Consider the following 27,407-nt stretch of genomic DNA (forward strand, 5'->3'; position numbering starts at 1 on the left):
GGAGGCTCACTGATGACGTTACCTAGAATGGTGACGAAACGTCTGAAAACTAACCTTCCAGCTCAGCGAGCAAACTCACATCCAGAACCTCAACCTGAGCTACAAATCTTCTCAAAACTCGCTGTAGTGTTACACATTTTTAAAACATGCTGTAGCCCTTTAAAGTTGTAGATTCCCCAATACCTTCCTCAGATAGAAAATATTATATTCAATACTATTTGTAGGAGTTTGATTTTGATTGTGGCATAAAATGTTCAACTTTGTAAAGTGTCGCATGTGATCAATGACGTTTTGCCTGTTTCTTTCCAGATGGATATACAACAGATGACATTGAGTTCTACTGGCGTGGAGCTCCACGAGCAGTGACAGGGGTGGAGAAGATTGAGTTGCCACAGTTTTCTATCGTTGACTATCACCTAATTTCCAAGAATGTTGTTTTCTCTACAGGTATCCGACAAAGAATATGTATGCATGTATGAACAACAGATTCCTCATCACAAAGTTTTATTGCGCTGACACCACGAAATTTTTTTCCCAGTCTCATTATATTTGATATAAGACATTAAACTTTGGCCTGGATTATTGCTACTGGGTTGGGTGAGCAGAGTCCAGAGGATTCCTGGCTCCACAAACCAGGCTTTATTAATGTCTGTCTATGCTTCCAGTTTCATTTAGGAGGGGCATGCTACATTAGAAACTGGGCCAGGTGACCCCAGAAGAATTGTGAAGGCAGTTGGACCTGGGGGAAAACTGGCAGGTCTGAGATCCATTCCACTCATTCAACCCAAGTGCTGGATTGTATTAAGATCTTCATTGAGGTTGATTGGCTCGCCCAGCTGGTTTCTTGTTCTGCAGACGTTTCATCACCATGCTTGGTAACATTCTCAGTGCAGCCTCTGATGAAGCGTCGGGACGTTTTCCAGACTGGTTTTTAAACTCTGGGGCCTGTTAAAATGGGTTGCCTCACTTCCGGGTTTCCTTCGTAGTAGAATGTGTATGGGGTCGAGATTGACGTGTTTTTTAATAGCATGCTTCGTGGAGTGCCAAGCTTCCAGGAATTCTCATGCCTGTCTCTGCCTAGCCTATCCCAGGATCTTGGTGTTGTCCCAGTCGAAGTGGTGGTTCTCCTTGTCCATGTGGATTGAGATAAGTGCGTATTGGCCATGTCTTCTTATAGCCAATTGGTGTTCATGTACTCTTGTTGTTAGTTTCCTTCCTGTTTGTCCGATGTAGTATTTCTCACAGACTCTGCAGGGGATCTTATAGATGACATTGGTCCTGTCCATGGCGAGGAGTAAGTCCTTGGTTCAGGTGAGCAGTTGTGGTAGGGTTGACATGGGCTTGTGTGCCACTCTGATGCCCAGCGGTCGTAGGAGGCTTGTGAGTTCTGATGTGTTTCTGATATTGGGTAGTGTGATGAGTGTGTTGGGGCATGTAGTCTCTTTCTGATGCTGTTCATGTAGGCATCTTCTGACCCAATTCTTTGGGTATCCATTATCCTTGAAAACCTAGAAGAGGTATTCTTTTTCTTCTTGGCGTAGTTCCATGTTGCTGCTGTGTTTTAAATAGTGTTCGCATGCAGCTTTGTTTGTATGTGCTGGGATGGTTACTGTTGAAGTTCAATACCTGGTCTGTGTGTGTGGCTTTTCGGTGTACTTCTGTTTGCAGTTGCCCATTTGTCTTTCGTTCCACCATGATGTCCAGGAATGAGAGTTGCCCATTTGTCTTTCGTTCCACCACGATGTCCAGGAATGGGAGCTGTCTGTTCTTCTCCTCCTGTCCGGTGAATTTTATTCCAGTGAGGGTGTTGTTTATAAGTTTGTGTGTCTGTTATAATTTGGTCCATTTAATGATGACAACGGTGTCAATACTTTGACAAAAAGTGACCAATACTCACTCATCTCAATCCACATGGACAAGGAGAACTACCACTTCAACTGGGACAACACCAAGATCCTGGGACAGGCTAGGCAGAGACAGGCACAATAATTTCTGGAAGCATGGCACGCCACGAAACATGCCATTAGCAAACACATCGATCTTGACCCCATATGCATTCCACTATGAAGGAAACCCGGAAGTAAGGCAACTCATCTCAACGGACTCCAAAGTTTAAAAACCATGTGGGAAAACATACCGACGCTTCATCAGAGGCTGCACTAAGGATGTTACTAAGCATGATGATGAAATGTCTGCAAAACAAGAAACCCAGCTCGGCGAGCCAACCAACCACAACATCCACAATCCGAGCTACAAATCTACTCCAAAAACTTAAAGGTCTTCATTGCATGTAATACCCAAATAAATTATTTTGCAAAGATCATCACTCTCCCTACCCTGATAATAAACGGAAGTAAATGCAGAACATAGTAGATCATAGAATCCCTGCAATGGCCCTTCGGTCCAACTAGTCCACACCGACCCACCGAGCATCCCACCCAGACCCATCCCCCTGTAAACCCACCTAATCTGCACATCACTGAACACTATGGGCAATTTAGCACAGCCAATCCACCTAACCTGCACATCTTTGGACTGTAAGAAGACATGTCTGAAAGACTATACAGTGTCATAGTTTTGTATGGCAGTTCAGGCTTGTTAGAATGTCACTGGAAGCACGTATTTGAAAAACAGCTGAAAAATACATCCCTGAAGAAGAGTCCAAACCCAAAACATCAGCTTTCCTGCTCCTCTGATGCTGCCTGGCCTGCTGTGTTCATCCAGTTTTACGCCTTGTTATCTCAGTCTCCAGCATCGGCAGTTCCTACTATCTCTGAAAAATACATTGCGGACACTAGTTTAGTATGGTTAAACAAATGAATCACTTTTTGAGCACTTCAGTGTACTATGACTAAACTGAGACTGGTGACATTCCAGCTGAAATGTTGCAACCTATCCATTCCATCATCGACATGATAAATTGACTACAACAGTGTATTCGTTAACAGAATTGGCAGCTGAATTTCATTGTAAAGTTTAAAGAAAAGCACAAACCACATCAAAATGCCTAAACACGATAATAAAATAGTGTTAACTACATCAGCTTTGAGTGCAAACCTACTATACGTTTTTTCTGTATTGGTAGTGATTATTTTTAAGTTTCTCTATCCTTGCCCATTGATTTCTTCCTATTACTGAGATGCTGTGAGTGACTTCAACTGTGGAAACCACCAGCTAATTGTTTAATGATTTTGCCATTTAGCTATTTCCTGTTAAATTCTGACAGCAGAATTAATAATGATCAGATAGGCGTACTTGTCCACCAGCTGGAATACCAATAGGAATCTCACATTAAATATCTACGGCAGACCCAACTCAATTTTGTAAGAATCAGGCATATATTGCAGCACCAAGCTTCTCATTGAATTAAACCTGATATAGAGTAGAAATCCCATCCTCAAGAGCTCCGAGCCAATGAAAGGCCAGAAACTTCCCAGGACTGGTAGTGTCACTGCTTCTGCACTGTGGCCTTTGATAATGGCGAGCAGGAAAGAGTCAAATTCGCAGTGGAGGCATTTGGACGGCAACGGGTAGGGAAGGCGCTTTCCTGCAGAACGACACCTTTCTATACTAGTCCCTCAATCGGTTGTCTGAGTACAAGCAACTTTCATCCCATGCACCCCCTCCCTGCCCGAAAATATCCTATAACGTGGTCTGTAGCAGTTGGAAAGGTAACAAGGTCTTTGCCTCTAAAGTAGCATCCAGGATGGTGAGGTGGGGACTGATTTAAAATTAGGCTCCCTTTCTCCAACTGTAGAGTTAACATTTTGTTTATTTAATTTCTTTTTTCTTACTTTCTTGTAACATTTGTCACTATTTTAATATTTCTCGCTCTTATTTTAATTTCTTGCTTTCAATTATTTTTACTCTTTTTTTGCTGGTTGAGACATGTGATGTATCTCATTAAATGTCAGTCACTACCTTCTTGCATTTTACCCTCTTTTTCAGCCCAGTTAACCTGACTGTCTGTCATCCATGATTCAAATTGGTTTCATATCCACATTTCTGACCTTCAAACTGAATATGAAATTTTCGTTTTATAATCATGCTTCCTTAGAGGACTCTTTTCTATGAGATCGTGTTTAATACGGTCTCATTATGCATACCAGGTCTAACATTACCTGTTCCTTACAGATGCTGCCCGACTTGCTGGGCTTTTCCAGCAACTTTATCTTTGTTCCTGATTTACAGCATCCATTGTTCTTTCGGTTTTTATTACCTGTTCCTACTTGCTTTCACAACATAAGGATTTTCAGAAAAGCTGGAGTCAATAGAAATCAGGAGGAAAGCTCTACATTGATTGGAGTCATACATAATACAACGGAAAATTGAGATAACAAGGTAAGAGCTGGATGAACACAGCAGGCCAAGCAGCGTCAGAGGAGCAGGAAAGCTGTCCTTTTGGGTCTGGACCCTTCTTCAGTGCAACCCACGAAGGAAAATTACTGTGTTTATGGAAGGCCAATATATCTTAGTCCTGCAGGGGCTCCTCAGTGTAATGTACTAAGCCAACCATCTTCAGCTGTTTCATTGAGGACCTCCTTCTATCATAAGGAATGCTCACTGATGATTGTATAATGTTTACTGACATTTGCAAATCCTCAGGTATTAAAGTAATCTATGTCAATATGCATCAGACCTGAATAGCATCCAGGGTTGGGCTGATTAGTGGCAAGTAACATTCATGCCTCCCAAGTGACAGGGAATGACCATCTACAACTAACCTCTATGTCTTGATCTTTTTAACAAAGATCATGGCCCCCAATACACTTATGTCATTCTTTATTCATAAAGCCACATCACGTCCATTTTATTTCTTCCTCCCTTGCCCTTTCAAATTAGTAAATGCCAATTCCCTTGAATGTTCAGTACCCAGCCTTGGTTGCCTTGTAACCACATCTCTGTAATCGCTATCATATCATACTCATTAATTAATTGTGTCATTAATTCACTCATTTTGTTATGAATGCTTTGTGCCCCCAGATAAATGGTATTAATTCTGCCTTTTGCCAATTTCCAGTACTCTGCCCCTATTTTGTGCCTCTTCAGTTCTTTCCTGTTACACTGATTATTATCCATGTTGTTATCCTAAATTATCTTGTTCTTTTTCATTGACCATTTAAATTTCTCATCACTTGAACCGTCTAACCCATTATTTAGTTTAAAAGCCCTCTATTCAATTCTGGCTGTTTGATTTGTCAAGATATGGATCCTAATACAGTATAAGCGAGACTTATCCCACAAAAACAGTGTTTGTTTTAATTCAGTCATGGCATGTGGACATCATTGGCTGGCTAGTATTTATTGTATCCCTTGTTACAGTTGAGAAGCTGTTGGTGAGCTGTCTTGAACCATTGAAATTCATGTGCTGTAGGTAGGCATACACAATGTCTTTAGAGACGGAATTCCAGAATTTGACCCAGTAACAGTGAACGAATGACAGCACTGGAGAGGAATTTTCAAGTAGTGATATTCCCACATATTTTCTGCCTTTGTCCATCTAGATGGTTGGGGGTTTGCAAGGTGCTGTCTAAGGATCTTTGGTGAATTGCCATAGTGCATCTTGTGAATAATACTGATGCTACTGAGTGTCAGTGGTGAAGTGATTGACTGTTTGTGGATGTGATGCCAATCAAGCTGGTTGGATTGTGCTGGGTAATGTCAAGCTTCTTGAGTGTTGTTGGAACTGCACTCATCAGGCAAGTAGTGAGTATTTCATCATACTCCTGGCTTGTGCCTTGCTGGAATCAACGGGGAGTCAGATGGTGACTTATTACTGCAGTACTCCTAGTCTCTGACCTACTCCTGTGGCTATTGTATTTATATTGCAGTCCAGTTGAGTTTTTGGTCAATGGTAATCCCAAGGATATTGATAGTAGGGGATTCAGTGATAGTAACAGCTTTGAATGTCAAGGGATGGTACTTAGATTGTTTCTTATTGGTGATGAGCATTGCCTGGTAATTTTGTAGCCCGTATGTTACTTGGACATGTCAGCCCAAGACTGGATATTAGTTCAGGTCTTGAAGCATTTGAACGTGGACTGGTTCAGGATCTGAGGAGTTGCAAATGGTGCTGAACATTGTGCAGTCATCGGCAAACATTCCCACTTCTAACTGTATGATAAAGAGAAGATCATTGATGAAGCAGCTGAAGATGGTTGGGCCTATGAGACTACCCTGAGCAATTCTACAAGAGATATTTTGGGGCTGAGATGACTGACCTTCGACAACCACAACCATCTTCCTATGTGCCGGGTGTGATTCCAACCAGTGGAGAGTTTTCTGAATTCCCAGTGATTCCACTTTTGCTAGGGCACCTTGGCATCACACTTGATCAAGTGTGGCTTTGATGTCGAGGACTGTCACTTGCATCACACCTCTGGAATTCAGCTCTTTTGTGTGAGTTTGAACCAAGGCTGTAAAGAGGTCAGGAGCTGAGTAACCCTGGTGGAGTCCAAACTGGACATCAGTGTGCAGGTTATTGCTGAGCAGGTGTTGTTTGATAGCAGCGCTGATGACACCTTCCATCACTTTACTGATGATTCAGAATAGATGGATGAGGTGTTAATTGGCTGGCTTGGATTTGTCCTGAAGAGATAACAGTGTGGAACTGAGGGAACACAACAAACCAGGCAGCTTCAGAGGAGCAGAAAAGCTGATGTTTTGGGTCAGGACCCTTCAGAAATTGTGCGCTTGAGGAGCCACAGAGAAAAACATTTTTGGAGGATCTGTATGTTCTTGCATGTAGCAGTTGTCACATTCAGGGCCAAATTGGGAAGGGCTAAATGTAGATTGCAGCCCATTTGGGATGATCCGGTTCCATAGGCAGATACTGAGAAAGGCAATGTGGCTGTAGTACCTGGCTTGCTTCAGTATGTGGTTGAGCAGTTTCAGGACCAAAGAGGCTACCGGAGGGGTGCAGTGGGAGAGAGACCCACTGAGGTCTTTCTAGGAGGGAGGAGGATAACTTCTTCAGGGTAGACATCCTTAGAAGAGACTTTGTAGTGGGGTTATATCTCAATCAGAGATAGTAAGAACTGCCGGTGCTGGATTCAGAGACAACACGGTGTGGAGCTGGAAGAACACAGCAGGCCAGGTAGCATCAGAGAAGCAGGAAAGCTGATATTTCGGCTCAGGACCCTTCTTCAGAAATAGTTAAAACTGGTCTATTTACCACATTGTTGGGTTTATGCAAGTGTTGTAACTGTCCTGGAATAGCTTGGCTAGAGCTCAGGCAAGTTCTGAAGCACACGTCTTCATGCTAATGCCGGAATGTTGTCGAGCCCATAGTCTTTGCAGTATCTAGAGCCTCCAACAGTTTCTTGATGTCATATGGAGTGAATCAAATTGGCTGAAAACTGGTATCTTTAATGTTCAAGACCACTGGATCATCCACTTGACACTTCTGGCTGAAGATTGCTGCAAAAGCTTCAACCCTAACTTTTGCACTGATGTGCTAGGCTCTTCCATCATTAAGGATGGGGATATTTGTGGAGCCTCTTCCTGTACAGAATTGTTTAAATTCTCCACCATCATTCACAACTGAATATGCATACTGCAGAGCTTCGATCTACTGTTTATGAGATCACTGAGCTCTGTTTTCCAATATTAAGACAACGCCTCATGATTTGCGACTTATTTCTCCCACAGCAGTCTTTGGCCATGTATTCAACTCCCTGGTCTTATTTACTGGTTGCCAATTTGTTTGTGGTTCAACTAATAATCCAAAAGTATGTCTTTTTAAGTTAGCCCCTAGTTATTAATACTGCCTTGGCAGAATCTCTTGTAGGCTTGCCTATATGTTTGGCACCTGTATGGAACATATCTGCATTCTTCAGTCTCATTCCAAATTCCTTTCACGCCCCAAAGTGACATGCTTAACAATGACATCAATTAGGTAAGATAGCCATTAGACCTCTTATTCCTCGGCTGTAGAGAACAATGCCTGTCTCCTAATTATTCTGTTCCCTGCTACTGATACTACATTCTTCACTACTCCCCCAACTTGAATGGCTCCTGTACTACTACATTTATCAAAGTATTGATCTGTTCATCTGAAATGATTACAGTATCGTGGAGAAATCTTAGATATCAATAAAATTGGTCAGGGAGTTTCATGGGTAGTAGAACCAAAGTGGCTCAGCAAAATTAAATTTCAAATTATATTTGGAGAACTTGGGGAACCAGAACTGCAAAGCCATTCTTGACCTCCAGCATCATGATTCTCTTTCTCTCTCTCTACTCCCAATATGACAAAAAAAGAATGCCAGGTTCTAAAACAATCTGCTTCAGATAAATTATGAGCATCCAGTCCACCTGGGTGTTGTCCAATTAACTTAAAAGCAGTTTTTAAGACTAACAATGTTGAGAATATTTTACTATCATTAATGCACTGTCGGAGTTCATATTAATGTCTATAAATATCTTTCTTGTTGCTTAGATAGGTTGCATTGTTGTTATCTAAGCAAAACATTCAAGTAGCTTATATACAAAAATATCTATTTGACTGAAATCAGTTAAATAAATGGGAATGTCCTGATCCAGAACTTCAGTGGAAAGAATAATTGAGTGAGTGTAAAATGAGCAACTGATGATCTGCCAATTATTCCTCACTTAGTGAAAATAGTTAAATTCAACTATAATTTGTTCCATCACTGGTCTATAAGGCCTTTCTTCAGCCAGTAAATGCAAGTCATAATTGCAATTTTAAATGTGTTACATGTTGCTGTGTTGCTGTCAATGCTGAATTAAATGTGATATAATCCTTCAATCTAGTTTCACAGATTTTACAATGCTAAGTCTCCAACTGCATATTTGTTTTCTTCTTAATAATTGCTGGACGGAAGCTAGGTGACGAGGCAGTTAAAACCAGCTCTAAAACATACCTACTAGCGTCCTAGTTTATTTGCATTGTCTTCATTTTAACTTTCTCTAATCAGGCAAGATACCTGCTAGAACCAGGTGGGATCTTCTTCAAAAATACTGATTAAGTTTCATTGAATAATTTCCCCCAATAGCTTCCATGGGGCAACTGGTGTGCCACTTATTGGATGGAGCTAATGGGAAAACACCAAGCACCAGAAGATATCCAAATGCTTAAGTTTTTCTTGTAGGCCCAGGAGGTGTAGTCATTTTTTTTTCTGATTCCCCATTCTTCCTAATTCTGACACTATTCCAAAGTTTCTCTTTATGACTTATTGTAGTAATTGCAATTTCCTTTGATTCCAATCAGCATTCTGCTCTGATATCATACTGATTTTAGGAAGATGGCTGATCAAATATTAGCAGATAAAATTTGGGAAATATAGCCTCCTGAACAGGGGAAGTCAGTATTGTTTTTGCCATTGGTCTTTTTTGACCTATAAGGAAGACAGATGCCAAATACACAAAATTGACTCCTCATATTTCTAAAGCTTTATCCACACCACTCCACTCCAAATCTGGCTCGATCTTAAACACCCCAACGTCAAGGGCATTTTTAATGACTTCACGGTAAAGCATTGTTTCATATTGTCTGAAATTTGGATGGATGTGCATTCCCGTTGCTAACTATGCTTTATATTTCCTCTCATCATGCTCAAAATTAAACCCATTTCTGTCAACAGATGCTTCAGGATCCAAGTAACTTGCATTATCTCGAAAATAGCTTAGTTTAGTGCATTTAGATCTTATTTTCCTAGTGAACTGTTGGACGTATTATCCACTTAGACATAGAAACTAGCCTTTTTGCTCTAGTTGATTGTTCCACAATGCTGAGACGGCAATTTTAAGCAATATCCTTGTAATGTTTTTCACCTAAATTTTTGTGCCTTTCGCAATCTTGCATGAGCTCTAGGGTACCAACAATTATTTATTAAGACTCACATTCTTCAAAAGAAACATTAAATTATGTCATTCAAGTTTGGAATTATTCCTATGGCCTCTTGCTACCCTCCACTTTCTTTACTCAGTAAGCTGGAATCCGGAAATATGGTTCAAGAGGATGGATGAACAGATGCAGTAATACTTACACATTAAAATGTATCCCTCAATCTAGGGTTACTGATAAATAACTGCCTGCAATATTTGCTTAACGTTGACATGGACAAGCTGTATAGGTCAGGGGAGCAGAGCTTCATGAGGAAATCTGGAAACTCAGGATTCCCTGCATGTGATGGAGTTTTGACTCAGTATACCTCTTCAATCACACAATTACCAGGCAATAACCATCTTCAAAAAGAGAGAATCAAATCATCTCGCCTCGATGTTCAAAGACATGAGCACCACTGAATATCCTTTATTCCTGTAGTTTATCGTTGATCAGAAAATGAAATGGAACAGCTATATAAACGCTGTGGCTACAAGAGCAGGTCAGAGTCTGGTAGCCTCCCTCCACCACTGATACAGAGTGGCAGCATTACTTACCACCACTAAGATACACTGCAACAACTCAACGGGTTTACCTTGACAGCACCTTCTAAACCTGCAACCTCTGAGATTCAAAGGATAAGGGCAGCGCATGCATTGGAAACCATCTGCGATTTCCCCTCTAGAACATAAGAAACAAGAACAGTAATAGGCCATTTAGTCCCCCAAGCTTACACCATTATTCAACAAGATCATGGAAAATTTAACTGGGCTTCAATTCTTTTATGCCATCACAGCATATTCATAAAGACCCCAATACTTCAAAAATCTATCTGCGTCCTCCTTAAACAGTTTCAGCAATCTAGTCCCTACAACACTGTCTAGAATTTTCTTCCTCAATCATTTCCCTTTTGAGAAGAAATTCCTTCACATGTCAGTTTTAAATGAGGGAGGCCTTATTCTGTAACGATGTTCCCTCGTGCAAGAGCTCCCATTAGCGGAAACATCTTTTCACATTGACCTTGTAAACCCCTTTTAATTTTGTATGTTTTAATAAGATCACACCTCATTCTTCTAAACTCTAATGAACAAAGGCCTAACCTGCTTAGCTGTTTTTCATAACTCCTTCTTCACAGGAATCAGCTTAGTGAATCTCTTTTAAACAGGCTCCAATGTCAATATCCTTTTTTTTTAAATATGGGAAGCAAAGCTGTAGGTATAGCCTCACTGAAACCCTATATATTTATATAAAGACTAACCCCGAGCAAGAAAAATAAAAATTTCATTTGCCTTCTTAACTATTTGCTGCATTAGCTTGTTAGCTTTATGGGAACATCTAGATCCCTCTGCGCTGTGCTTGTTTAGAGCCTCTCTCCATTCAAATCATCTACCTTTTGATTTTTCCAAGCAAATTATGTGACCTCACTCTTGCTTCCATTAAACTATCTGACAAGTTTTTACTCACCCACTCGACCTATCTGCATCCTACCAGCTTTTTTTTATTGTCAGCAAATTTGGATAGATTATGAGCTGCTCCCTCCTCTAAGCCAAGAATATAGATTGTAAAAGTTTAAGTCCTAAGACTTATCCTGTGGCACTCCACTAGATAAACCTTTCTAACCTGAAAGAGACCCATTAATCAAAACTCTGTCTTCTGTGCATTAACTAATGCTCAATATTTGCAAAACATGACCCCAATACCATGGAGCTTTCTTAGAAAATAATATGACACTTTATTGAGAGCCTTCTGATAAATCAAAATATAATACACCTATCAGTAGCCCTTTATCAACTCTGATTGTTATCTGCTCAAGAACTCCAGCCTATTTATTAAGCACAATTTCTGTTTCACAAAACCATGTTAACTCTATTGGATTGTATTTAGCTTTCCTAAATGTCCTGTCATTCTTCCAAAGACAGATATAAGGCTAACTGGCCTACTGTACCCTGTTTTCTATCTCCCACCCTTCTTGAACAGGTTTATCACATTAGCAGTTTTCCAATCTGCTAGAAGTTTCTCAGAACCCAATCAGTTCTGGAATATTTCGACTAGTGCCTCCATTGTCTTTGCAACCATTACTTTTGAAACCCTTGAATGCAGAATATCAGTTTCTGGTGACTTGTCTGCCTTTCCTCCCATGAGCAATATCTGTCATCTTTCAAATAGCTTATGATGTCCTTCATCATGCAGAGTGATGCAAAATATTGGTGAAATTATCTGCCATTTCCCTGTTCCCCATTATCAATTCCCCAGTTCCATCCTTCAAAGCTCCACACTTATTTTAGCTTCTCCTTCTGAAAAATCATGGAAACTCTTGCTGATTGTTTTTCATGTATTTCTTGATATGGAGAATAGTGAGGGAGGAACAAAGTTGTTTGTGGGGTGGTGGGGGGTGTGGTGGTTGGGGTGGAAGGATTTGCCTTAATGTGTACAGGACACTTTTAATTCTTGTATCATCCCTTCAGGTCTTTGAAAGAAACCCTTTCAAAAACAGACTTTGCATTCTGACCTTTCATCATCCAGCATTTTATAGCAGTGGAGGTGAATTGGAGCTCTTATTTACCAATTAAGTAAGGAATAAGGGCAAGCAGGCTAGTAGCTGGCTTACTCACTCTGCTGTCTTATTGGGAATAGATTGGAGTTGCATAGTAAAAAGGTTGGATAGGATCTGACATATTTTGCAAGCCTTCTCCCCATTGTAGCCACCTCTTCTTCACCTCTCCCCAATCCCACTCTTTTAAACAAGCCCAGTAAAGAGCTATAAAATCCAGTCCATAGTTGCTGAAGCAGCTTTAAAGAAAGCCGTGCCCTCAGGTATTCATCATCTGTAGAAATATCTTAATGACAATGTGGTTTCTAATTTAAGAAACTTTAAGAATATCAAGATGTTAGAAATGTGTGTGCTTTTAGTTCATTGGGATAAATACAAACAAAGCATTTCCAGACTTAATATTAAGCTCACTGACAGAAGTTAAAATATTTGTATACTGTTTCTCTCCAGGTTCTTACCCCAGGCTCTCCCTCAGTTTCAAGCTTAAAAGAAATATTGGTTACTTCATTCTGCAAACGTACATGCCCTCCATCTTGATCACTATCCTCTCTTGGGTGTCTTTCTGGATTAATTATGATGCATCTGCTGCACGAGTTGCTTTAGGTATGGCTTTATAAATACCTGCAGGTTAGCATGCTGTTATTTATTCTTTGTACAATGCTTACAGTTTATTTCTTTGCTCTGCATAGTGTATTTCAGTTTGTAAGTAATGAGTAGCAATAATTTATAATCTCGAATTTGCAACAACAGTCTGAAGACAGTTCATAACCAGCTGAAATTATCTATTTACTTTGTGTGATCATTTCCTAACACAGAACTTAAAATGTTCTGGAATAAAATTTTGTAATAACAATTTGCTGAAAATGAGCATTCATTTTACACTCTAAGTATAAATGGAAATATAATTCTTAAATGTTTTAATTATCTAGCATGAATATTTCACAAATGTACTGCCAGGTTGTCATTTTACTGTTTCTTTTCTTGTTTGGATATTCCGGGTAATTTCTGAGTGTAACTTCAATCGTTTCTGTTACTTTTGATCATGACATTTTATTCAGTAACTTGGTCAGAAGAGACTGATTCCTAATAGTCTTATTTACAATTTCTTTCTCAGATAACAATTCAAAGAAATTAGGGAATACAGAGAACTCTGATTATGTTAGAATTTTTTAAAATCAAACTGCAGTCTCATTCTGTGGCATTTTATTTAGCACTAACATTGAACATTATGATAAACTTTGTTTTTTAAGGAACACAGTTCAGGTCAAATAATGTATTTGCCATTTCCTTAGGCCATAATAGAAACAAAATTGTGAATAGTCTGTATCTAGAATTATTTTAGATCCTAATCGTATCATCTTGTAATAGTCATACTGGTGAATTTGTGTCAGCTATTTCACAGTCATGTAGTAAATATACTATTATTGATACATTTTTTAATTCACTTTTACATCCATAAAAATGGCAGCTTCCATTTCCCAGACACAAAGGGTGGGTTTTTCAACGTGTGAAAAACAATTTTTTTAAACTCACGTTAAACTACCTGATACAACAATTTGTTTTTTGACTAGTTTAACAAAGCTATTGAAAAATTTACAATAAAGAGGACAATTTATACCACACTTCAGATTCTAAAAGCTGTCTTTCTTGCTTCCATCTTTTTTGATACAAGACTTAAACTACATTTCTGTATATCATGCAAACGAATGATTGCAACCATTTAAATTATCATATTCTTAGTTTTCTGGCTTTATGAATGTTAATGGCTAATATGAAAATATTAAGGTATAAATGTTGATGACAACACATTAAAGTTGATTATTTAATCCCTTGCAGGTATCACTACGGTACTTACAATGACTACAATCAATACCCATCTGCGGGAGACACTTCCAAAGATCCCTTATGTTAAAGCCATTGATATGTATTTGATGTGCTGCTTTGTGTTTGTGTTTTTGGCCCTATTGGAATATGCCCTGGTTAACTACATATTTTTTGGAAGAGGACCACAACGTCAAAAGAAGATTGCAGAGAAAGCAGCAAAAGCCAACAATGAAAAGACAAGAGCAGAAGCCAAGGTAGTTTTTGATTTAAAGTACGGGGTGTGGAGGGTTAAATTGAAATGTCTCAAAGAGTGACATGATTAATGCAATTGCTCAAAAATACTAATTCTGTTTCACCTCCCACTGGTCACTCAAAATTAACCTTTCTAAAAAGTTGGTGTTAAATACTTTCATATATTCACTTGTTTGTGAAAAATTAAAAAGTCTTACATGTCAAATTTTGGCAATAGATTGTGATAATGCCATTGAATTTCAAAGGATAGACATATTCCCTTATGTTGGGCATATTCATTGTCTGGCTCCTACTAGATGCAAACATTGTCACTTGTAACTCACCAGCCAAATCTTAATGTTGTCCAGATCTTGCTGTATGAGGGCAATGGACCGCTTCAGCATATAAGTAACTTATTATTCATATGGAACACTCTGCAGTCATCAGTAAAATCTCCATGTCTGACTTCATACTTTGAACTTACATAAAGACAGAGAGGGCCTCCAGCTTAGCCAAAATGGAGACAGATGTCCAATTCCCTAACTCCTACAACTCTGGCATGACACCTATCATTTCTGCCATTGGAACAGGGCTCAATTGTACTTTGCTTATTCATTGTTCATAGTGTCAGTTACACGTTAAAAGTGAGATCCAGTTTTCATAAGTGGGCTGTGCAAGATGTGACTTGTGAGCTTTAGATCTTTAAGGAAATTTCAACATTGCCAAAATTCCTTTGATTGACAAAAGGCACTCATTTGGAGAGGTAGAGCACCTTTTAGATCCATCTGTAGGTCTAGAGACATCTTTGGGAGAAGTCAAGTGTCTCTGAGATTGTCATAAGAAAAAGCCATGGAATTATCAAGCTATCAACAGAATTGTGCACTGTCAAAGAATTTAAATCAGGCCTTTAATCTTTTGTAAAAGCTGTCTGCAGTATAAAAAAAGCATCTTGCTCCAACTTCATTCTCCCTGTTTACACAGGCCTGAGATCCAGACTTAAAGAATTTGTGCTGCATGACTGATATTACACTATATCATCATCACAGATTAGCATCTGCCAATTACTATAAGCTCCAAGTACTTGCAAAGTCTATAAAGTGAGGCTATGAATACAATTTATTCTATTTAAATATTAAAGGATTTTTTTTTAACAATGAGCATGTTTGATACCACTGTCAAAGACAAGATGTGGAAGTGCCAGTGTTGGACTGGCATGGACAAGGTCAGAAATCACATGACACCAGGTTAGAGTTCAACAGGCTGATTTGCAAACAGAAGCTTTCAGAGCCTCACTCCTTCGGGTGTTAGTGAGAGTGGTAGTACCAGACACAGCAATTACAGTAAAAGATCAAATGGCTACACCACTGATGATGATGTATTAAACAGACCTAAGATGCTGTTAAATCTTCAATCAATTAGAAGGTTTTAAGTAATTAATATGTATATGTGAATCCCCAAATTCATTTCAAGTCACTGTCCTGAGAGAACTAAAGATTTTATCAGTGTAAAGAAGAGGTGACATTTTAGGTCAGAATTTGTTTGTGTTTTGATTTAGAATGTAAGAATGTAAGAAGATAAGAACTAGGAGCAGGAGTAGGCATCTGGTCCCTCGAGCCTGCCCTGCCATTTAATAAGATCATGGCTGATCTTTTTGAGACTCAGCTCCACTTACCCACGCATTCACCATACCCCTGAATTCTTTCACTGTTCAAAAATTTATCTAGCCTTGCCTTAAAAACATTAAGTGATTTAGCTTCAACCACTTCACTGGGCAGGGAATTCCACAAATTCACAATCCTTTGGGTGAAGAAGTTCCTCCTGACCTCAATCCTTCATCTGCTTCCCTTTACTTTGAGGCGATGTCCTCTAACCGTAGTTTCACCTGCTAGCGGAAACAATCTCCCTGCCTCCACTTTATCTATTCCCTTCATAATCTTATATGTTTCTTTAAGATCTCCCCTCATTCTTCTGAATTCCACTGAGTATAATCCCAGTCTGCTCAGTCTCTCCTCATAATCCAACACTCTCAATGCTGGAATCAACCCAGTGAATCTCCTCTGCACCCCCTCCAATGCTAGCATATCCCTTCCCAAGTAAGGAGACCAAACTGCCCACAGTACTCCAGGTGTGGCCTCACCAGGACCATATACAGCTGCAGCATAGCCTCCCTGTTTTTAAACTCCATCCCTCAAGTAATGGCAGATAAAATTCCATTTGCCTTTTTAATTACCTGCTGCACCTATAATCCTACCTTCAGCGATTCATGTACAAGGACACCCAAAGGAAAGTTCCTCTGTACAGCAGCATGCTGCAATTTTTTTTTCCATGCTGCAATTTTTTTTTTTCCATTTAAAACATAGTCCATTTTGCTGTTATTCTGACCAAAATGGATGACCTCACACTTATCAACATCGTACTCCATCTGCCAGACCTTTGCCCTCTCACTGAGACTATCTCTATCCCTCTGCAGAATTTCAGTGTCTTTGCACACTTTGCTCTACCACTCACCTTAGTGTCATCTGCAAATTTTAACACACCACACTTAGCCCCCAGCTCCAAATATCTATGTAAGTTGTAAACAGTTGAGGCCCCAAATCTGATCCCTGAGGCACACCACTAGCCACTGACCGCCAGTCAGAAAAACACCCATTTACCCCTACTGTTTGCTTTCTACTGGTCAACCAATCCTCTATCCATGCCAATACATTTCCTGTAATACCATGCAACTTTATCTTATGTAGCAGCCTTTGGTGTGGCACCTTGTCAAATGCCTTCTGGAAATCCAGATACACCACATCCACAAGTTCCCCATTGTCCACCATGCAAGTAATATCCTCAAAGAATCCCACCAAATTAGTTAAACATGACCTACCCTTCATGAACCCATGCTGGTTATTCCCAATGGGACAATTGATATCCAGATGTCTTGCTATTTCTTCCTTAATGATAGATTCAAGCATTTTCCCCACTACTGAAGTTAAGGTAACTGGCCTATAATTACCTGCTTTTTGCCTACTTTCTTTTTCAAAGGAATTTTGGGTTCAGACTGCTTTTTTTTCCCTTTGTTCAATCATGAGGGTGTCACTGGCTAGGCAGCATTTACTGCCCATCACTAATTGCCTCGAGGGCAGTTCAGAGTCACTTGAGGGTCTGGAGAAACATGTAGGCCGTAGCGGTTAAGGATGACAATTCCTTTCCCTAAAGGATATTAGTAAACCAGACGGGTTTTTTCTGACAATTGACAGTGGACTCATAGTCATCATTAGACTCTTAATTCTAAATATTTATTGAATTCCAATTCCACCATCTGCCATGGCAGGATTCAAAACCAGGTCCTCAGAACACTATCTGGATCTCTAGATTAACAGCCAGTGATAATACTACTCGGTCATTGCCTCCCCTATTGTTTCTAAAGTAGGAGCTTATAAAATGCCACATTGACTGATGGTCTATAATTTTTTGAAGAAAATAGAATGTGCTTGCAAATATAAATTCACCACAGATTCACGTGCAAATTTGCACATGTGTCTGTGTGTGTGTGTGTGTGTGTGTGTGTGTGTGTGTGTGTGTGTGTGTGTGTGTGTGTCTGCATGTCTGTGTGGTAGAGTGTGTGCATGTGAGGGATGGGATGGGCACACTCACTGTCCCACCCCGACACACGCACACACTCTCTCTCTCTCTCTCGCCCCTCTCTCTCTTTCTCACTCACACTTCTGATCAAAGAGAATGCAGAAGTATGCAAAAACACCAAATGCAGTGTGCCTACTGAACGAGGAACTCTGATGATTCTTCAGAAGTTTGTGTTTTTTTGTGTAAGGTTGTTGACAGTAACGTGGTCGAATCTTTATTTCCGATATTCACAAGATTTCTTGAACTAGTTTCAGTGTGATGTGAAACCGTTTTTTTGTCCCTTTTGTATATATTTTGTTAAAAGCACATTAGTGATTTGTGAAAATGTTCCGTGACTGATCATCATGGTAAACAAACCGTAAAATCCAAGCTTGTGATCTGTCAAACTAGATTTCACTCTGATAACTGACATGTCCTTTAGCTGGGATTATTACAATAATCATTCTCCTGGCATGCTTTCCTCACTGACCCTCTTGCCTTGATGATAAATGAAACATCAGGCCAGTAGGCTACAGGTTGTGGTCTGACTAGAATCTGCCTATTCTGTTCTAGCTTATCTGTTCCTCTTTGTTTTCCTCCTTTCTCTGTATTCTCACTTTATGTCTACTGCAGACTTCTTATTTTCAACTCAGCTTGCATGACAAATCAAAATATTTTGTTGAGGATATTTTAACAGGGAATGGGAGGTGTCTTGCGGTCTCTGCTGAAAGTTAAGTCATCTAAAAAAAAGTGTAATTTGGGTCCTGATTCTGATATTACCCCATTTGCATCCATGTTTTCCCATTGGGTTTTGGAAAAGCAGAGAACACCCTTAAAGCTGCTGGACAGTAGTCGTATACAAACAGATGATTGCTAACAATTATCATTCACCATACTGGCCTTAACAGCCAACACGCCTATTTCCTGTGTTGCCAACAGCTTAGTCAACCCGACGAGTAAACAAATGGGAATGTTCCTTGAGATGAAACTGACAGGCTGTAAAAGGGCTTAAATATGGTAACTGAAGGGCTTCAGCTATGCCTAAGTTAAAGGCTGGTACTTTCAGCACTCCTTTTGAGGGTGCGCTTTTACTGCTTGACAGGTGATTCCCGACTTCGTGAAGGTCAGTTCAGCTGTCTAGAAGGACTGGTTCAGTTCAAAATTATTATAATGACCCACCATGGGAACTTTCTTAAAAATATGAAGCTTGGACTCTGGTTAAAGCGGTACTAAAAAATGTTCACCTGATTGAAAAGTCTTGTGAAATGTAAAGAAGCAGTTTTTTTTTCCCGAAAAACCTATAACATGTTGTTACCTTACCTTGGAGAGAGTTGTAATTCGTTTTCATTTTTAGATGGATCCACATGAAAACATTCTCCTGAGCACACTTGAGATTAAGAATGAAATGAGTGCTGCTGAGCTCACAATGGGTATCACTGATCCCAGAAGTACCATGATGCCATATGACAGCTCTGGAATTCAGTATAGGAAGGCAGGATTGTCGAGGCACAACTTCGGAAGGAGCGCCTTGGAAAGACACGTGGCCCAAAAGAAGAGCAGGCTACGAAGGCGTGCTTCCCAGCTGAAAATTAACATTCCTGATTTGACTGATGTGAATGCCATTGATAAATGGTCACGGATGATATTTCCTCTTGTTTTTGGATTCTTCAATGTGATCTACTGGTTGTATTATGTGAATTAAGCTGAAGAATGTGCACAGACAGTGTCTTTCCACACTTTTTTTTTGTTTTGCAACAAGGTGGAACCATCATTTTAAAACTGAGATTGTTCAGGACAAATTTTGCATGCACTTTAACTCCTTAATGGCTGGCTGTATTTGAACTGTTCATTGCTTTATTTATGTTAATTGAATCTCTTTCTGTACTGCTTATATTTGCCTCTCGCACATTTAAATGCTGGAGGTCATTTTTTATCTTGCTTTAATATATATGCAGCAGACCAGTCTATGTTGATATCGCACTGAATATTTTATTAATTTAAAAGATTTGAATTGGAATGAACCAATTGACGATGTTATTAAGTTGTAATCTCACATTTGAGAAGAATATCATTCCTTCTGAGTTTTCAGTTGATGATTAAGTAGTAACTGTAAAAATATTTTACTATGATTTTAAGCATCTTCAAGAACCAGTATTACTTTGTCAAATCAGCTTCCACTCTAAAAGCTGAGGAGTAGTATTCATGCAGGTTGATTAAGAGCTGCTATTAATACAAACAGAATATTATTACTGTTCCTCTGAAGTCACAATGATCCAAACTTTAAAGTAGACCAGCAAAATCATTTAAAAACTAGAATTGCAATGTCACATTTGTTTCCTGTAGATCTTGTAAAATTGCCTCAAATCCAATTCCCACAGTCATCTTATATTTGCATGTAGAGTGTTCCAGTTGGCAGTATCAATCCTGTTAAAGATTTATATTTATAAAAATTACATCATTAACAAATTTAGAATAGCATGGAAACATTTTTTCTCCATTGCTGAGTATAGATTGAAGAGGTGATCCCATTCATTCCTCATGCATACTAAGGAACAAATAATAGTAAATGACAATGCTACAAAAATTATGACCGACTGGTAAATTACAAGTGTGACAGCTTTTTGGAGCTAGTAAATTACCAACTGGTCCTAAAACACCGGAATCTGCATTGTAATAACAAATAGATGTTTAACTTTTTGCCAAATATATATGTAAAAATGTGCTTATATCCTTCACGTGAAGATTATCATTGACTTTGTAAGTCAGGAGCCAGGGAAAACAGACAAAAGCACTACTTTCACACATTTATTCATGCAACTTGGTAAAAACATTCTAATTTTTACCTGCCCTAATGATCAATAGAAAAACATTTTTATTTGCTATTCTATTATGCAGTATTTAACAATGAGGACCCTTATAGTCCAGCAATACTCTACACTCTTGTCAGAGACAAGGAACAGGACCTTCCTGACCCTGGGATGGTGGGCTGAGAGGTGTAGGAGATAGCAGGGAGCCACTTTGGGAAAACTTTCTGACGTAGTTCCTCTGCCAGGGAAATTACCTAGTGGTGGACTGAATGTGAATCAGCAGCCCACTGAATGGAATTAGGCAGAAATTTAAATAATTAAAATTGAGGGATATTTTCCAGGGCCACAACCTGTTTAGAACCTCCACCTTCATGGAGGTGATCTCCCTTCAGCCATCCAGGAGATCATTAGAGTTGGAGGCTGAGAGGACAGACGGCAAGAAAAGCCACATCAATGGGCTGTTGGAGAGACCTACCTTTAAATTTGTACTTACCTCGCAAGGAAACTTCCATCTTGGGGTACTTTCTTGATCTTTAGTGTTTTTCAGCAAAGTTCACCTCTTTCATTAGAGCTGCCAAAGCTTTGCAGCTGCCCTTTCTTTAATGGACCAACAACATCTATATCCCACCCCTTGAACAGTGAACCTGGAGGTGGTCAATTAGGAGGTGTCTACTGGCATTGGGCAAGTTCCACTGCCAGCGAAGCACAGGCTCAGCTCCTCATTTGGTCCAACATCAGGGACCTGAAGTAGATGATAACATGCTATCCAATTTAGAATCACATCAACATCGTGTTTTAGTGATTTGTAATTGGTCAACTCATTTATATTGTTCATTTTTTAATTAGCATATCTTGTGTACTTATTCCAAAGTAACAGATACTGTAGTGGTCTCTAATCTAGCTGTGACCATCATTCTGCTTTTCTCCTAAGTGATTTTATAATAATATGGTAAGTATATTTGCAGAATGAATTATGACAATAGGGAAATATCTTTAAGTCAAAGGTGAACATGAAGCCTTTTTCTGAAGTTATGACATCCTTTTAAGATGGGATTAATTATTATGGAAAAGCTCTGACGAGGACAGCTTCAGTTCAGTTTTGTTTTTAAGTTTTAGATGTGTTTTACGTATTGATAAGATTGTGTTGTAAATGCTTGGTTATAAACCGTATCATACCTGAAGTGTAAAATGTAAATGAATTGTACAATTTGTATATCATTCTATAAGAATCATATCAAAAATATAAATTTGTAAGGTAAATGGCATTCAAGAGGGCATTATCCAGAGAAGTATGTTTTTGTAGTCAAGATGATCACATTCAAAAAGATAATGAGATTAAACATACCATTTAGGTTGAAAGAGAGAACTGAATGATATCCACGCACGTCTCCTTTCTCCCTCAAGACCTAAATTAGAATCTGAAGTAACCATTTCAGAATAAGGACAGAATGGTGCACCTATCGCACGAGATTTGAATTTCAGTCCTCTATTGGAATGAGACTGGGATAGGGTACGCAATTTGAAAATAATGTTCCCAGATGATGTGTCCAAATGGGGCAGTTTTGATGCTAGCCTCCAATTAAAACCCCACTTAGTGCCCCGTGGAGATGGTAATCAGGCTGGGAGAACCAAAAGGTTATTTTGAAAACACAGATTGAGAAAACAAAACAGCCCAATGCCTTTATTGTATATCTGTTAGGCATTAAGCCTATTCTTGTTAAATTTTAAAAAAATTAGGGAAAAAGAAGGATAATTCTCAGAGTGAATTTAGTACTTTTTTTTCTTGCCCTCTAATTTTCTGCTACTTTTATTCTGCAAGATAGCAACAAACCCAGGAATACCTCAACTTTGTTTTTCAGTATTGGCCTCCAGAGTGAGTTCCTACCTCCTGGCGCATTTACAGTCTCTAACTGCTCCTCCAAATTGACTCGAATCCAATTACTTAATCTGCTTTCAAAGATAGCAAGTGTTTGTGTCCCAGAAATGCCCTGGACATCAGGTTCCCAATACCAGATTGAGCTTGGTCCTAGCAAATACGGTGGGAGAATAAATGTCCTTCTTTCATTGATTTAAATTGGTTATAGAGCACAAGGATACCTTTCAGGCCCACATGTCCTTGCGAGCTCTCCAAGCATATCCTTTTCCGTCAGCTGGATTTTTTTTTCTTGCATGCTTGATTTAAAGATTTAAATAATTCTCCAGCGATAAATGTCTGGGAAGATTATATTAGTTCCTAACTGATTATATTCTCTCATTTTCATCAGTGTTTCCTATTTCCAAATGGAGCCAGCTATTCAGGCGTTGTGTGTCTTGATGAAGCTTCTCAATACATTAATGCAATTATTCAGATTGTATTGTGTTTTACAATAATCTGTAAATATACATAGTTGTGGATTGGTAGTGATATATACTTTCAGTATAGAGCAGATTCATGCAACTTTTTGATTTGATTTAGATACTTTATAAATGTTTACATAAGGGATGCTTAGTGTTTTTCTTTGAAATGGTCAGGACTAAATTAGATTGTATTTAGGTAGCTTCTGACAGATTTTTAAGTGTATAAAAGAATGTTAAACAAACATAAAAAGAGAGACATTTTGCTGCATTGAGACAACCATGAACTTAATGTAAATGCAAGTATTTTTCTTGAAGTTTAGGACGTGTGCGTACAACACGGTTCTAATTTTTGCACTCAGTAAACTTGATGTGGTTGGCAAAATAAACACAGCAGCTAAACTTGCACACCAAACATTGATCAGGCAAAACATGAATTGCTCTAGCACGGAAAGCTGCATTACTTGCTCATAGAATGCATATACTTTAAATGCAACATGTTCTTTAATCATTGCAAATGCAAGTTGGTTTTAAAAACAGCTCTTCATTCAAAGTGAAACTTATCACAATGTGGTTAATTAAGTTAAAATACCCAAAAGTTCCATATGGAATCATTTTGTTAATATAATCCAAAAGAATTTACTACTCAAATATGGTTTGGAAATATTTCCAAAGTGGCGAAAATGCAATTGGAATTGTTTAATCTGAGATATTGCCTTCTGTATTAATTCACAATTTGGCAGATAGTTTTTATTCTGGGTCAGAAACTGCCTAATGCAGATATATCTTCAGTTTGTGTATAGCTAATTCACTACACTGTGTTTTGATCAAATACCATTGCCTTAGCCAGTTACTTAGTGTATGTGAGAAAGCTACAGCAACTGTAATGGCTTGAAGAAAGAAAACATCCTTCATGTACTTTTGAGATAGGGTTTTGATCTTTTCCCCCAAGTATGAGATACATTTTCCAGTCATTAGCACAATCAAAATTACGCACAGATGTAAACAATAATGTGGTTGGCAACATTTCATCAGCACCTCGAACTTGTTGAAAAGAAGCACTTCTAATATTCTGTGAATCACTTAACCAACCCTAAACATTTTAAAAGAGCCTGTTATGCTTTATAGATAGAGGGAAGAAGTGTGAAATTTAGGTAGGAAAATTAGGTTTTGAAGGAGACATAAGGAATCGGAAAAGAGGTATGCATAAATTGAATGGGTGGGCAAAACGTGGACAGATGGAGTATAAGGTGAATAAATGTGAACTTGTTTGGCTTGGCAAGAAAAATAAGAAACCATTGAATCTATTAAGTGGAAGAGATTGCTGAACTGAGGTACACAGAAATCTAGATGTTCTGGTACATGCATCACAAGTTTGTACATAGGAACCACAAGTGATTATGAAAGCAAATTAAATGCTGTCATGTATTGCATGGAATGTAAATATAGAGGAGTTCTACTACTGTGTACTGGGCAATGGTGAGACCACATCTAGAATACCATGTGCAATGTTTGTCATTTCTTGTAAAGTGTATAATTGTGTACAAAGTTGTTCAGAGAAGGTTTGCACAACTAATTCCTGGGATGATGGGGTTACCTTGAGAGAACTGGTTAGGCCTGTTTAGATGAATAAAAGCTGATCTTGTTTAAACAATTAAGGTCACGAGGGGAAGTTAACAGGGTTGCTGCTTGAAGGATGGTTACCATTGTAGGAGAGACTAAAAATAGGGAACATAGTTTAAGTATAAGAAGTTTCACATTTAAGGTGTTGAGACGATTTTTTTTCTCTGTCAGAGAACTGTAAGCTTATAGAACTCTGTCTCCTACAGAGCAGTGTAGACAAGGTCATTAGATTCTTGACAACAAGTCAGTGATAGGGTGTCAGTGGGAGGTAAGATAGTGGAGTTGAGGTCACAATTGGATCAATTAAGATCTTAATAAAATGATGAACTACTATGAGGGTAACTGGCCTACACCAGTTCTTAATTCATATGTTCACACGTATAAATATGCTCCTTGAAGAACCATATTCAAAGGTAACAAACCTGAATGGAATATAAACATTGTAAGTTTACTTCATTTTAATTTTTTTTCAGGGATCTGGTGAAAGATCCATGTTGTCAATACTCCTAAACAAGTCAAAGGTTTTGATTACCCTGGATATGCTTTCACATTAAGACAACAAGAACATCAACAATTTGGATTTATTTGCATCCTTGACATACCAATATGTATTATTCACAAAGATTTGAAAGCAAATCACATAAAGAGAGTCATGAGGCTCAATGACCAAAAGACTGGTCAAAGAAGTAGGTTACAAGGAGTTTCATTAGAGGAGAGAAATGAGATACAGAATAAATGATATAGGGAGGGAGTTCTAGAATTTAGCTTATTGAAACTGAAGGCTGGGCACTAATAGGGTAGTGACCAGGAATTTGAGATTCAGCGTGCAAAGATCTTGCGTGTTACAGTTGTAACCAAGAGAAAGAAAGGGGTGAGGCCATAAAGGGACAACATTTAATCTGAAGCAAGGGCAGCTCAGATGATGTTACAGAATTAGCCTCAGTAATGGTGTAAATGTATGGCTGGAAAACCATCTTGTGATCAGATATGACACCAGAGTTGTAAAATGTCAGTTTTAAGCTCAGGCAAGTTGATGGTAAAGTTAGCGGTTACTCTGATCACTTCATGTAGTAATACCATCTACTGACCTACGAAGGAATGTAGTCATATTTTTAGATGCATCTATAATGTGGTTATGCATAGCCGTCACTATAGCTCTCCCTATCCCTCATTTTGTTTTAACGTCAGTTGATTAAATAAAATATAAGAGGGTCACTTTTATCTTCCCGAAGTGGATGGTATTCTAATAATGATTGTAACTGGCACTGCCTCTATTGTAGAACTGTCTGATTTTTTTAATATATAATGTGTTTACAGTGGGCAGCTGGATCGATACCTTGGCCATGAAGTTAAATTATCTTCTTCATGTATTATGCGAATTGTTTTTCAGGGATTAAACATCTTTTTTATATAAAATTAAAAATATTTGTAAGAATTAAAATTATTCAGCATTTTGTGAAGAAGCCATATCTCATCTCCATCCAGACACTCATTTTTGTATCTTATTGTCATTTTCAAATGTCTGACCATTTTTTCCATCCCTTCTGTGATATTAGAAATTATGTACCTAACTAAATAACTTCAACAGTTGTCCACATATTGGGGTTATTCAAATTCCTTATTGAAGCTTACTGAATGACACATGACTGACTTGACTAATTTGCCAGTTTCAGTGCACAGTTCTAGTCAGACAGCTCAGATGGATTATTCACCACAATTTTAAAAAGAAGAGTAATTGACAGGGCAGTTTAAGCAAAAAAGATAATTAGATATCTACTGGTAAAGAACACTACTGACATTTTTTTGGGAAGTCTTCACTTTCTCGGCTTTTTGTGATCATATGTGATTGGTTCCTAAAAAAATTGCAGCTTCAAGTAAACCGACGTTAAGTTAATCATTGATTCTCATAGGAATCAATGTTAAAACTGGCTAGGTTCTGTAGGACCTTCCTTATCAAAGAAAAAAAACACTATGCTCTAAATTGAAATGCTCCAATCTAGGAATTTAGCCATATAACTAACTTTTAAATATCCCTGCAGTATATTCTGCTCTCTGCCAGTCCTCTTGGTTACTTCAGACCCTTTGCTCTCTGACCCTCCCACTGGAACTTGATACATTATTGTTCGAACCTGCACTTGAAAGCATCCATTCACGAGGTCAAAGGCCTCCCTCTACTGAACTAGAGACAGTAGGAACTGCAGATGCTGGAGACTCTGAGGTAACAAAGTGTAGAGCTGGATGAACACAGCAGGCCAAGCAGCATCAGAGGAGCAGGAAAGCTGACGTTTCAGGCCTAGACCCTTCAGAAAGCTTTATGCTGAAGAAGGGTCTAGGCCCAAAATATCAACTTTCCTGCTCCTCTGATGCTGCTTGGCCTGTTGTGTTCATCCAGTTCTACACCTTGTTACCTCAACTGAACTATCCTGTTCGTGTTGCACGTGCTGTTCAACAATGCATCTCAGTGACCATGAGATCTCCTTCTACCAACTGCTATGGTGGAATCATTCATCCTGGCTGATTGAGGGCCATCAACCTTAGCCTCTGGTCTCAGAGGAGTCAGCAGTCATTGCATTTTATCCTT

The 27,407-nt window shown here is 38.8% G+C and overlaps 1 protein-coding gene across 1 annotated transcript in view; it reads left to right on the plus strand.

Annotated features, from left to right (window-relative positions):
- Positions 1-27,074, plus strand: part of gabrb2a (gamma-aminobutyric acid type A receptor subunit beta2a) — a 215,442-nt gene extending 188,368 nt beyond the window's left edge. The window contains exons 6-9 of the mRNA XM_048543245.2: positions 310-447; positions 12,849-13,001; positions 14,235-14,476; positions 19,417-27,074. Coding sequence (XP_048399202.1) covers positions 310-447; positions 12,849-13,001; positions 14,235-14,476; positions 19,417-19,764 — 881 coding nt within the window. The 3' untranslated portion in view covers positions 19,765-27,074. The remainder of the gene's footprint in view (positions 1-309; positions 448-12,848; positions 13,002-14,234; positions 14,477-19,416) is intronic.
- Positions 27,075-27,407: the final 333 nt, after the last annotated feature.

Source organism: Stegostoma tigrinum, chromosome 13 (assembly GCF_030684315.1).
Source record: "Stegostoma tigrinum isolate sSteTig4 chromosome 13, sSteTig4.hap1, whole genome shotgun sequence".
NCBI lineage: Eukaryota > Metazoa > Chordata > Chondrichthyes > Orectolobiformes > Stegostomatidae > Stegostoma > Stegostoma tigrinum.